Genomic DNA, 12968 nt, shown 5'->3' with positions numbered 1-12968 from the left:
TTACCCCACTTAAGGCTGCAACAGTCGAAGTACGGAGTTACTGATCGATAAATAGAATTCAATGTTCTTAAGTCTTTCGTTAGAGGTCTAATTTTACACTTACTATTTAATATATACACAAGCAAGAGTGTTTTATCAGATATAAAAAGTCGTGAGGGAGCCCGACGGATTTTTTATGTCTGATAAAACACGTGCTGCGCATGTTTTTAGTGGCTTAAAGTACTCCTCCATATTCAATAGCTGTTTTGACCAATCGTGATGGGAAAAAGACTATTCCTTCGTGAAAGGCGGTCTAGCCCAGTTCGCCTGGGAATCGAAAAACACTCTGAACAAAAAAGACGTTACATAAGAAGACGCGCCAGCCTAGTTCACCTGGAAATCGAAGAAATGTATTTGAGCGATGTATAAAAATGTTATTCACTTCGGCCAGTAAGCGTAAAAATGCTCCGGTTTAGTGGTTTGAGGGCTCTTGAACAGAGGACAACGTGCCTCCAAAACAACAGGTAATTTAGGCAGCCAGACTGCGGAAAAGCAAGAAAAAGACTTGGACGACTGCATCCCAAGACTACCAGGAACGCAACCAAGTGGGTGTTTAAGGTGTTCTCCGAGTGGCAGATATCAAGGAGCAACAGGGAAAGGAGTCATGAAATACAAATGAACATGAGGCATTACATAATGCCTCTAGTGACATTATATAATGCCTCATTTTGCATTCCATTGTTCATCTACCTACTTTGCAACCACGTTGAAATCCCTCCCCAGGCTTTCAGGTTTGTTGGGTAAATTATTAGGTATAACAACTCACTCGCGTGTCTAGAGAAATTCATCCGATTGGTCAAAACGACTATTGAATATGGATGAGTATTTTTGAAGGATACACAAGCCATTTTGGCCTTTAGGTCCGTACGATGTGCAATATATGATTATCCTATGACAGTCTGAATTCATCAGTGTGTACGCTGAGCAACTTTATGGTAGCTTTCCTTTCTATAGGTTTATCGTATATGTTAAGGTGCGTTCGATTGACTGTATTCTGGAATAAGAATACATGAAATAGAAGTAAGAAAGCCTTTGTTTTTAGGGAGATTCACATCAAAATCGTAAAACAAGTGCTGAAATGCTACTTTAAACAAAACGCCAGAAATGTTTTGTCTGGAACCAACTGTCATGTAACTCGTTTTCGAGGCCGGTAGATGCTCTCTTGCTTTTGATTTTTTTCTTGTGGGGCACCTGTATATGGAATGTTCTTGGCCAATTTCTTCCAGAGCATGCCGAAATGTAGATTCATAATTTATCCCCTCTCTTATGTGTCAGTATATGATCGACCCCCACTGGAAATCTCGTTAATGATTGTCGTTTTGAATTACGAGCTAACGTACTGTTCATTAGTTTTCGAGTTTCTCTTGCGTCGTCGCTATTTTCTTGAATGTCGTAGTTGAAGTGTTTCTTAGTATAATTTTGATATTAAACTTGTTTCTGATATTTCTCAGTATAATTTAGTCAGTCTAACTCATTCTTTGTTTTGACAAGTCCACGTAGCTTCTTTATTCGCGAGTAAATTTGATTGTTGAAGGAAAATTGTTCGTGAATTTACCAAAATGTTTTTTTTTCATTTTCCCTTGTGGTCCACATCGAAAACATGTCGTCAGTGAAACATTTCCAGTGGTCAGGTTAGCGGGGGCGTTTTTTCAAACAGATGTTTCTCAACATGAAGCATAAAAATGACTCTGAAGGCCATTTTAGTCTCCATTGCAATGCGTGAGTCTGCGAGCTTCTCCGCATTTGGAGTTAGTAAAAGAACACCGCAATACAATGCATCTATCGTACGTTATATTTTGACGTTTTGAAAATACATTCGTGAGAGTTGTAAGTTCATTTAGTTTGGCTTTGACACTACAAAGTTCATTATTTCACGGCTTTGTTCATCAGCTGGTACGTGTAGCTTTCTGTTTGGAGTTGATCTTGGAGGAAGATCTGCTGGTGGCTGAGTGGATTCTCTTTAAGTTGGTTTCTGTGGAACTTAATCAGCATCGGTCTTATTTCTTTTACCTATTTATTTTTCTAAGGGGCCTCCTCAAGTTTTTCTTTCATTGTTTTGTTGAGGGAGGGGGAGGTAACACAAATGTGGATGGCATGATTTTAGAGTCAACTTAAGGATGGAGCCTACAATTATTGTTATTGCCCATATGTTTTGCACATTTCGAAATACTCGGGTTTCCCATAGGTGGTGCTTCCCAATACAGGGATATTTTTGCGCGGTTTAAAACTATGCGGAGAAAGCAGAACTCAGCAAGTGCTCTTGGTATGCAAAAAGAAAATTGGGGATAACCATCCATTGTCCGGAGCTTCAATTTCGAAAAGAACGCTATACATTGCTTTGTATTTTACAGCTTTTTACAATATTGTTGATTAATTAACTTTGAAAAATGCGTGGCTACTCCCAATTTTCTTTTTGGATTTCAATAACACTTGTAAAGATTTGCTATTCCCGCACATTCGTAAACCGGGAAAAAATACCTTTGAAGTAGTGAGCACCGTCCTTAAAAAGGCCGCGGTTTCTGATACTGGACAGTTGACATTAAACTTTTCGAAGTAAACATTACCACCGTGAATTTGTCTTACCAAACAGAGGCATCTGTCTTTAGCTTATATTCAGGCTACTGTCACCATCTGTATCATCGTCACCGTCCATAATTGTCAGCATAAATTCTAATTTCTTTTGCAGGTCTTTCATGGAAATACTGGGCGAAATGACACTGTCAAGCATAATCTTGAGGAGGTTATCATAGCGAGCTTCGTCCGCTTTCAGCCAACTGACTTTTTTGGTCATAAGGCATTGAGAGTTGAGCTCTATGGAACACTTAAATCTCTAGGTAACCGTCATGAACTTATTTTCTATAAGTTTTGCAGATCCGTCTTCATGTAATTATTTGAAAAGACAAAATTAGAAAAGAAAAAATGAACTCCATTTTTAAACTTGTTCTTTATGCGTATATGTTCAGGAATAGTATTTGACAGCCTTTTGTTAGTACTGTATAGTAAAAGTTCAACATATCCTCTACCTCTGAAATGACGATTATCGACGATTCCAAATTTTCTCTGAATCGATTGTTATCGTCAATTTAGATTACTCTGTCCCAGGACTTGTGGTAGCAGATGAAAAGAAAAAAAAAGTAAAAGTTGCATCCCTGGACGGGATGTGAACCTGGAGCACCCACTGCGAAGGAACTGTTTTTATCCACGTAACAACTAAAGATCAACTGGCTGACAATTGCAGCAATTATTTATCAACACTAAGTAGTATATATAAAATCATTGCTGAATAGTGGTTACCGGTAAGTCTAGTACTTGATTTTCTCCTGTTTAAACTTGTTTCTTAGCTGGTGATAATACACGTTTACTGCGACATTCGGAAGAAAAAATGTATTGACATAATTAAAAAACATGTCTGGCAATAGCGCTGCGCTACTCTAGTGGTTTGGTGAAAGAGTTATTCATCGAACATTCCCAGGTTCGAGTCCAGCGAGTTTAGGCATTGGGGTTCGGATTTTAAAGATAGATATTCATTTTCCCCTATCCCTATCCCTGACGTCGATTTCGAGAAACTTTGGACTATTGTAGATAATCCTCATTTCAGAGGTAAACTGGATGGCTTGAAAAGTTACGTATAAAGAACGATTTTCTAGCACATTTGAATTAAGCAATGGTGTTTCTGGACTTGTGCGGCATTCTTCTGTACTCAGCAGTTCCTTTTTCCTCATACCAGTTCCTGTTGAAGCTCCTATTCTTGTCTTGACTGCACAATCATCGACTAGTGTCGCTGCCTCTTGGAAACTTTCAAAACTGTACTACAACGAAAGAGAGTTGATATCCTTTAAACTTCTATACCAAAAGGAAGGCTTCAACGTACCACAGACACAAACTATCAAAGATGCCAAGAGCGTTCGAATTGAAAATGGTTTGTTGGTTTTCTCCTCGGAAGTCACAGGGCTTGAGAAATTCACACAATATGAATTTGAAGTGTGTGTCTTTAGTTCGGTGGGGGATGGACCAAAGCGTTCCTTAAAGACAAGGACATTGGAAGATGGTAAGGGTCTGCAGCTTTTTATCAGGCTTACTTTAGTCTATTAGGGGCAATTATGGTGAATATATCACAGGAAACGTTTTTCAATTCCCAACCTGGGTTAAAAATGGTAAATGTTTGGGTTATATTTTTGATTTCAGTGGGAATTTCCCAAATTGGGATAGTTATACCAAAACCAATCTTGGGTTTAATAAAACCCAACTTAACCCCAAGAATGGGATAATAGTGACCTAATATCATCCCAAAGATGGGATTATACTGGCCCAATATAACCCCAAGAATGGGATTACACTGACCCAATATAACCCCAAGAATGGGATTATACTGGCCCAATATGTCCCCAAGAATGGGATTATACTGGCCCAATATAACCCCAAGGATGGGATTATACTTGCCCAACATTATCCCAAGGATGGGATTATATTGGCCCAACACAATCCCAACAATGGGATCATAGTGGCCCAACATAACTCCAAGAATGGGATTATATACTGACCCCATATAATCCCAAGAACAGGATGATATTGATCCCCCATACTGGGCCAATATATCCCCAGTAATACCCTCAAGAAAGGTATAAAAATGACCTAGCAACCTATTTAACGCCAAAAATTTAACCGATGCTAGTAAGCCATCAAGCTAGTATGACAAATGACCCACAAAAAATACTAACAGTAACATGATGTTTAACTGCACTTGGATTTTAGGTTAACTACTATCCATACAATACTACAAACATCAAATTCCTCTCAAAATGTCAAACAATAATAATTACAAAATACATCACAGAATCTTGTAATAGTATCGATCCTACAAATAAGTTACAAAAAGCAACAGAATTAGTACCCATGGCAGTAATTGATTTTGTCTTATCCATTTGCAGCTTTGATAAATAAGCTTTAACTTAAGCTAAATCAATGAACTTCATAAATACTAAAACTAGACTATTGACACCTGTTTTCTTCCTTTGCTCATTTCAGCAAGTGGGGTTGACATTATTGCATAGCTAAGAAGGACTACATTAAATTTTTACTTTGTAATGAATTCCAAGAGTTAAAATAGGCAGTTTCTGCAGAGTTTCTCTCTATTGATGTAAGTCCTTCCAAGCAGTTACATTAAACAAAGGAAGAAGTATCATCTGAGAATGAAAAAATTATTTTCAAATACAAAACAAGTACTGAATTCAAAGCTTTAAAAAAATGGAAAATAAGTACCCTGGACACCTGCATTTCAATGGGGCTACACCTATTTGTTTTAAGATGACATTATTAACCAAACGCAAGATTTGAGCTCAGTTGGAATCAGATTTACTAGATTACCAATGAATTTCTTTAAAACCTGTTGCAGGTGAGTTGGTGTCAGGTTTGTTAAACTACTTTGTTTAATTGAAAACTTTGACTTAAGAACATTAACTGTTTGTTCTCTTGATAGCATTCTTCCAAAAGCAGCTTTAATAACCACATTCGATGAGGTTGCTGTTGTAGGAACTGTGAAATCTTTTGGTGGAGGTAACTTGTTGCCTTCACTAGATGTTCCAGTTTCATGTTGGTCATCACTGCTGTCAACTGATATTGTAAGAGTACCAGTAATGCATTGATACATTTCTTGGCCCCAAGTGTTTAACCAGGCTGAACTGTACTACATGCATGTTCTTTTGAATACATTTCCAGGCAAGTTAAGAGGATCTTATTATAAGATGATCGAATTTTAAGCATTATAAACAGGAGAGGCACCGAGGTATCCAGGAACTACATGCATGATAAGCTATCTTACTACTGTATGAAGCATCATACCAAAAAAATGCCAACAAGAGTGATGACAGAGGGACTATAAAACAAAACCTAACCTTTTCTGGTGATGTACAAGGTGAAAGAGGGCAATCAGGTAAACTTGTTCTGAACTTTTTCCCAGGTGCATTTTCTCGCTGTCCCATTATAGAATTTGTTCAGAAAGTGTCTCGTAGTCTTTCATGCATGGTAACTGAAATGTAAAGATATATATGTACATGTATACTTCAATGATGCAAGTCATGATTCCTCTAATTTAAAATCAGTGATCATTAATTTTCAATCAATTATTACAGTTAGTGTGTGAAGAGTAGACTCATTTACTTACAAACATCAGTAATAGTTTCCTCAGGCATTAATTCTGCATTGAAAAGAGACAGCATTTACGAGAGCGAATCATTTGTCAATTGTATACATGTATTTATTAATTCGCCGTATAAGCACTTTTATACCAAATCGTTTACTTTACCATTTGATCTAAAACTTCATTTTTCTGTTACAGAAAACAGGGTTATAGCATTTAAGCCAAATTACGTATCCTTGCGCTTAAATAATTGACTTGAAGGTACTCTACATGTAAAACATCATTTTGACGACAATAAAGGCCGGGACACACTAGGCGATAAGTCGCTGGGACACGTCGCGGGGACAAGTCGCCGCAACAAATCTCCTTGTGTGGCACGGTTAATTTCATGAAAATCATTGTCACTGCGACAGAATTTTGTCGCCGCGATCAGTCGCACGATTAGCGAAAGCAGCGTTGCCGCATCGCGTGTACACTTCCGGCAACAAGTCGCTGCGACAAAATATAAATGAACCCATGAGAGAGCGTCATATGGTCAGCCATAATGAATTAGAAAACTAGTTCACATTCCCCCTCATACGAGATCACTGCGTGTGCACCGAACAGGCGTCGTGTCGCAGCGACTTGTTGACTAGTGTGTCTTAAGGCATCAAATTACATGTTATTTGCTTGTAGTTAATGCTTAGCTTTTTATTTGAGTTGTTGCAAGCATGTCCATGCCTTAGATCAGCATTTAAAGAGTAAAAGTAACAAAAAATCACCACAAGTTTGAGATTGTTGATAGAAATGTTCGAATAAAACAGCCGATTACCGCCAAAATCTGTAAGAGCTTGCGGTAGAGACTGCTGGCCAAAATGAAAACGGCTCACTAGTTCCAGTCTCGTCTCTCACTTGTTATCCAACATTGAAGAAATATGAAGAAGATTCCGAGTGAATCTCTCCGATAAACCCTAAAACAAATATGGTATTCACTGACAGGATATAGTGCTGACTTGGAGCGTGTAATTTTTAAGAGTGATGCTTCATGTTCTTCCTGGAACAAGGCCGATCATGAGTGTATCCAGCGTTAATTAATAACGTATTGTAATCCGTTAAGGATGTTTTCTCACAATCTATAGAATCATCGGAATAAAAGCTTTCATTTTCATTTAAGAGAAGAAAGAGAGAAATATTAGAACAGGGTCAGTTTTACCCGGAAAGATATCACATTGACAATTTCAGACATTTCAGGCTTTGAATAAGACCAAATCTTGTTATACTTAAGTTTTAAGTTAAGCTATTTTTTTCAAGGCACCAGATGAACTGTCAAGTCAAATCCTCATAGAGCACTTAAACTTTGATTGTTGTCTTGGCTTTCTGGCCCAGTTCCTACTCAAATTGATTAAGTGGAATTCCTAAAGATTCCCGTAACTTCCTAGTCCAAAATTCCAATGACATAATTTGGAATTCCAAGTTGGAATAACTGCAGGAAAATGTGTCCATATTATTCATAATTCTGGGAATAACTTGGGTAAAGTGGTTCCTAATCAGTCATAATTATGGGAATAACTTGGATGAAGGTTTGTATATCATTCACAGTACTGGGAATAACTTGGGAAATTTGTTCTTATTGTTCACAATTCTGGGAATAACTTGGATAAATGTTCCCATACTAATCACAATTCTGGGAATAACTTGGATAAATGTTCCCATACTAATCACAATTCTGGGAATAACTTGGGTGAAGGTTTCTATATCATTCACAATGCTGGGATAAACTTGGGAAATGTGTCCATATTATTCACAAGTCTGGGAATAACTTGGATAAATGTTCCCATATTAATCACAATTCTGGGAATAACTTGGGGAAATGTTGCCACATAATTCACAACATTGGGAATATCTTGGGAACTTTTCCCATATTGTTCCCAGCTATGGGAATAACTTGGGAAAACGTTCACAGCATACATGTATTCCCAATATTGGGATGAAAAAGAACAGTAGTCGTTCTTCCCCAATAAAAACCCAAAATTTCCCCCCAAAAGCAATTTCTTTTCCCAATTTTTTCCCATGAGTGGGAATATTTCCCATAAGGGGAGGGTGAGCAGAGTAGAGTACACTAGGGACAAGTGAGGAAAAAATTATTACTCCCCTAGGGCTCGTTAACCCCAGTTATTAAGAGCTCAAACTTATAATTCCAAGCAAATTAGGAAATACATGCATGTGTAACGATAATCGTTAATCTGGAGAAGAGATCGTGTTGAGTTGAGTCACCTTAAGGGCCTACTGACGTATTTTTTGGGGTGCGTTGCTAAGGATGTAATAGTTAACTAATTCGAGAGAATTTGACATTATTTTAGTCAGTTTCCGACTTTTGTAAACCAATGACCCTAAATATGACGTCATCACGCCACGCCCATGGTCACGTGACCAATAAAAGAAAACTCTAAATTTGTCTCCGTGCTACACAATTTGGGTGTTTTATCAGTGGTTTCATAATTTGTATTCGTTTTTGCATCCAGCTAAGCATGGTTTTCTTTTTATTTTGAAAAATGTTCTTTTTAGAGAAATAAAAGATACTGAAATACACATAAAATTTTCAAAAAAGATAATTTGAAAAAATCAATGCTTACATACATTCTGTATCTGGAGGTGAAACGTGCAATATTAAAAAAAATTAATTCAATTTAAAGACCGCCGGAAATTTAGGTTTTTTCTTAAACCGGAAGTCAGTTTGTTTACGCATGCGCAGTTGATCTGAGAATGAGCGTGAGGAAGCGCGAGGAAAAACCTTCGATGCAAACAACAGTTCGTGCGGCGATTTTTGCTTGTGAATGGGTTTTCTGGTAAGCCCACTGTATGATGACGTCAGTCACCGGAGGTAACATTTCACTTCCCTAACAACGCGCGAAAAATCCGTCCGTGGGCCCTTCAACAGTTGCAAATGAAGGATCTACAGGCTTGAAGATATCCACGAAAGAGGGGAAAAAACATGAAGAGGAAAAGAAAAAACCATGAAAGGCTCGATTTTCCCAAAATTTGTATTTTAGCATTTTACCAAAAGTGTCGATTTTTCTTTTTTTCCCCCAACATTTCTTTGCGTGTAAGTTCTGTTTAAATACTGCCTACTTTATGCATCATTATGGCTGATGAGGCTTAATTTTTGTGCTTTAGTACACATCATTGCCCACTATCAAACAATGACTCTGACAATGAATCTCTTTTCCCTCTCCTTACAAAGACCATTGTAGTTTTAATATATCAATATGGTTATGAAACTTGACGTGTTCCTTTGTTTTTTTTCTTGTTTTCTGTTTTGGCCCAAACCATGCTCAAACCACACCCTTCTTCTAAAATACAACCAATCAGAAGTTTCGATTAATTTATTCAAAACTCAAACATGAACCGAGGACGAGATATTGTGCATAGTCACGGTCAGGTTAAATGATGAAGTGTGACAGCACTGTTCTCGCTTTTCAAGTTTTCGGGGTATCATAACCAGTCCTTCAGGCGCGGATCCAGGAGAGGTGAAATGGGTGAATTTTCACCCCCCTTTTTCTGAGCCCCCCTTCTTTCTTTTTTTTTTTTTTCTTATCCCTCACACACCTCAACCAGGCTTCGGTTCTATTACATTATTACAAAAATTGACCCCCCATTTCAAAATTCTGGATCTGCGCCTGGTCCTTTTACATGTACCGGTATATGTATTTCCAAGTCTAGACTATTAATTTTCTTTATGATACAACAACATAGAATGTACACACCATGTTAATTCTTCATTAATTTAAAGTCCCCTCAAACGCTCCCTCAATTCGCAATAACAATGGAAGATGGCAAGTGGTGTCATTAATAAGTTTTTCAGACGGTTTTCTCTTCAGTCAATGCCCCCTTCCTTTTCGTGTGACAAATCAAGTCCTCTTTTGTACTGTGAAAGTTAACTTGATTTGAAGCAATTATGCAGTGCTTATCAGTGGTCAAACCATCGACTGGTATATGGTTGATTGGATGTTGCACTACTTGATTAATGCTTTTGCTGCTTCATGCTGATGATCGAAGCAATAAATTTCAAAAAAATAATTGAACGGCACCATTTTTATAGTTGATTTATCTCTTTTATGTCTTGACTTTGCTATGATCCAGCTCCATCTAAACCTCCAAGTGGATTTACGGTGACTGCAAGAAATTCTACAAGTGTCACAGCATCTTGGCAGCCACCACCCGCAGACTCCAGAAATGGAATAATTAAAGGATTTAAGTTGTTCATTAGCAGCAAAGGGTCAGCTGTTCAATTGATCGATGTTTCCAAAGCTTCAGTTTACACAAAGACTGTTACTGGATTGCAAGAATCTACAGAATATGAATTGCAGGTGTTGGCGTACACTTCTGCTGGTGATGGACCAAATAGTTCTGTTCAGTTTGTGAAAACACTGAAAGATGGTAAGAGTTATACATATATTTTTTTGAAAGATCGACACAGGGTGATGACTTACAGTTAAATTTATTTTTCATTTTTGCGATCTAGTAGATTAAATTGAAACTGTGTTGCTGTTTCTATCATATTATTAAAGGCTCACTTAAATATGACCTATAGAGTCGCCACGTTTATGAAAGGCATAAAGAGCCACAGATATCAAGAGACTAGTAGGATTTCGTTTCATAGAAAAAATGCGGCATTAGATTTGAGACGCATAAAGTCTATCATTGCGTTTATGTATAATGGTTGATGTTGTTTCATCAAAAACAAATGTTGTAATAACAGGCTCAATTCCTGCACGGCATGTGAAATTTGTATCCTCACTACATGTGAGGTCATCAGCAGATATCGTTTAGCTTAATTGTTCCTTCGTTTTAAACGTAGCTAGTTAACAGATTAAACGCTATCTGGCGATGATGATGATGATGGCGATGACGACATTGACGACGATGACGAAGGCAATGTTTGTACCAAGAATTCCATTAAAACTCTTGCATTGAAAATTTTGATTGTTTTATTCCAATAATAACTTTTCAATTTGTGTAGCCACTTTCTCCCGACCATTAGATGTCAGTGGACCAGGGTTTTCGATGGCGAGTATTCTTGGTTTTTCCATTGGTGGTGTATCTTTGCTTGGCTTTCTACTTATTGGATTTTCTTGCTATGAAAAGAGAAAGAAGAAGCGCTCAGAAAATTGGTAAGCTTTTTCTTTTTAATGGTTAAAAAAAATCTTTTATGCTTTGCAAAAAGTGAAATCTGCTTCATCACGGGTATATTCTCCTTGGACATATACCCATCTAAAACGAGATGCATATTGTGTTTTGGTCAATACTCATTGAAGTGGGAAGCGCAATTTGTGGCTGTAATGAGCGCAAGGTTTAGGACGACGAGATGTCCAGGAGTTGCATTGACTGAAAGTAGTGTAATCCCTAAAAAAAGAAAAGTTACAAGTAAGTGAAGTTCAAGTCGAAAGATAAGCAAGAGCGGAAAAGGACAAATACATGTAACACCAAAACGAAGACTTACATGTAAAGCGCTTGCCAATTGAAAGATTTCGGAGAGAGCGCGTGAAACTGTAGCAGTCCTTTACATGGGATTTTAAAAAAAAAAATTACATAAAATGATATATGTATATATTTTTTTCTTTTGTGGACCGGTAAGCAAAGAACCAACACCTAGAAAACACAGGTATTTGAAGGTGGACGTTAATTAAATGACACTTATTAAATAAATGAAATGAAATGAAATGAATCAGTGTATTTGAAGTGCAAGTTATGGACGACTGAGACAGGTGATCCTCGCACTTTGCCAGTGGACAATTTAAGTAATCGTCTCTTTTTATAGAAAATTCTAATTATGGTGTTGTTACAGTAGTTTTCTGCATGTTTCACTGATAAAATGATAAAAATAACCATCCGCGCATGTGTTATCAACGGGTATTCCTATGACCAGGAGATGTATGCAAATTAGGGCTCACTCACTAGGCCATTTGCAGATTTTGATGTTAGCAGATCGAAAACAGCGAAGAACGGCTCTGATTACTTCCAAATTTGGATGGCCGGATTTCTACATAATTACCCACTTTCAGGCCATGTAACTCAATTACAACACGAAGACTTTTCTCCCCGACATGCAAGTCTGAGAATCAAAATTTAGTTTAGAAACTTGGCGGTACTTCCGTTTCTTTCCAAATTTGGCAGAACGGATGTTTGTTGTATGAGCTAATGATAATCAGGTCGCTGGCCAGTTTTTATTGGAATCGGTTGAAATGACATCATGCTGTGATCTTCCCAAAGTCGCTATCGAGCGAGACAGAAATAGCCCTTACCACAGGGGATGAAATCCAGGGAATTTTTGTTGGAATCACGGAAAAAATTACACAGAGAGCTTCTTTAGAGGCTAGCAAAGATATCTGGATGCTTTTTATGGGAATAGTAAAGGATTTTCATGTCAAAATGGGGTTAGCGTCTTTCTGTTGTGTTAACTTAATAAAATATTCCATGCGGCCTTACCTCCGGCCGTAAACTTGATTTCCACTCTCAAATTACCTCCACAACCTACCTTTTGCATAGAATAGGCTTTTACAATGATGTTCTTGTCTTATGTGGTGATACTTGTCGATTCTGTGCAGAATGTTGAAAACGCGTCGCACACGCAACTTGGACACCTGCCCGTGGTGCGTAACTTCGGTTTGCCCTCTTTGACATCCCATTACAAAACAATCTTAATATATAGATTTAGCCAAGCCTAAAAGCGGAGGTCTCTGGTTATTTATTCTTAATACTTGTAGGGTCAGTGAAAAAAAAAAGTTTTCGAATTGTCCGCGTTTTAGTGTTTCCG

General features: G+C 37.7%; 1 protein-coding gene and 1 long non-coding RNA gene across 3 annotated transcripts in view; one reads left to right on the top strand and one right to left on the bottom strand.

Moving 5' to 3' along the window:
- The window catches only part of LOC138045669 (uncharacterized), a 161291-nt gene that overhangs the window by 79719 nt on the left and 68604 nt on the right, over positions 1-12968 (bottom strand). The gene's annotated exons all lie outside the window — the stretch shown is intronic.
- Positions 1-12968, top strand: part of LOC138045667 (angiopoietin-1 receptor-like) — a 130644-nt gene that overhangs the window by 93960 nt on the left and 23716 nt on the right. The window contains exons 5-8 of the mRNA XM_068892242.1: positions 2726-2873; positions 3767-4087; positions 10295-10591; positions 11175-11325. Coding sequence (XP_068748343.1) covers positions 2726-2873; positions 3767-4087; positions 10295-10591; positions 11175-11325 — 917 coding nt within the window. The remainder of the gene's footprint in view (positions 1-2725; positions 2874-3766; positions 4088-10294; positions 10592-11174; positions 11326-12968) is intronic.

Source organism: Montipora capricornis, chromosome 4 (genome assembly GCF_036669925.1).
Source record: "Montipora capricornis isolate CH-2021 chromosome 4, ASM3666992v2, whole genome shotgun sequence".
NCBI lineage: Eukaryota > Metazoa > Cnidaria > Anthozoa > Scleractinia > Acroporidae > Montipora > Montipora capricornis.
The sequence above is the reverse complement of the archived record's forward strand: the minus strand, read 5'-3'. Positions and strand labels throughout refer to the sequence as shown.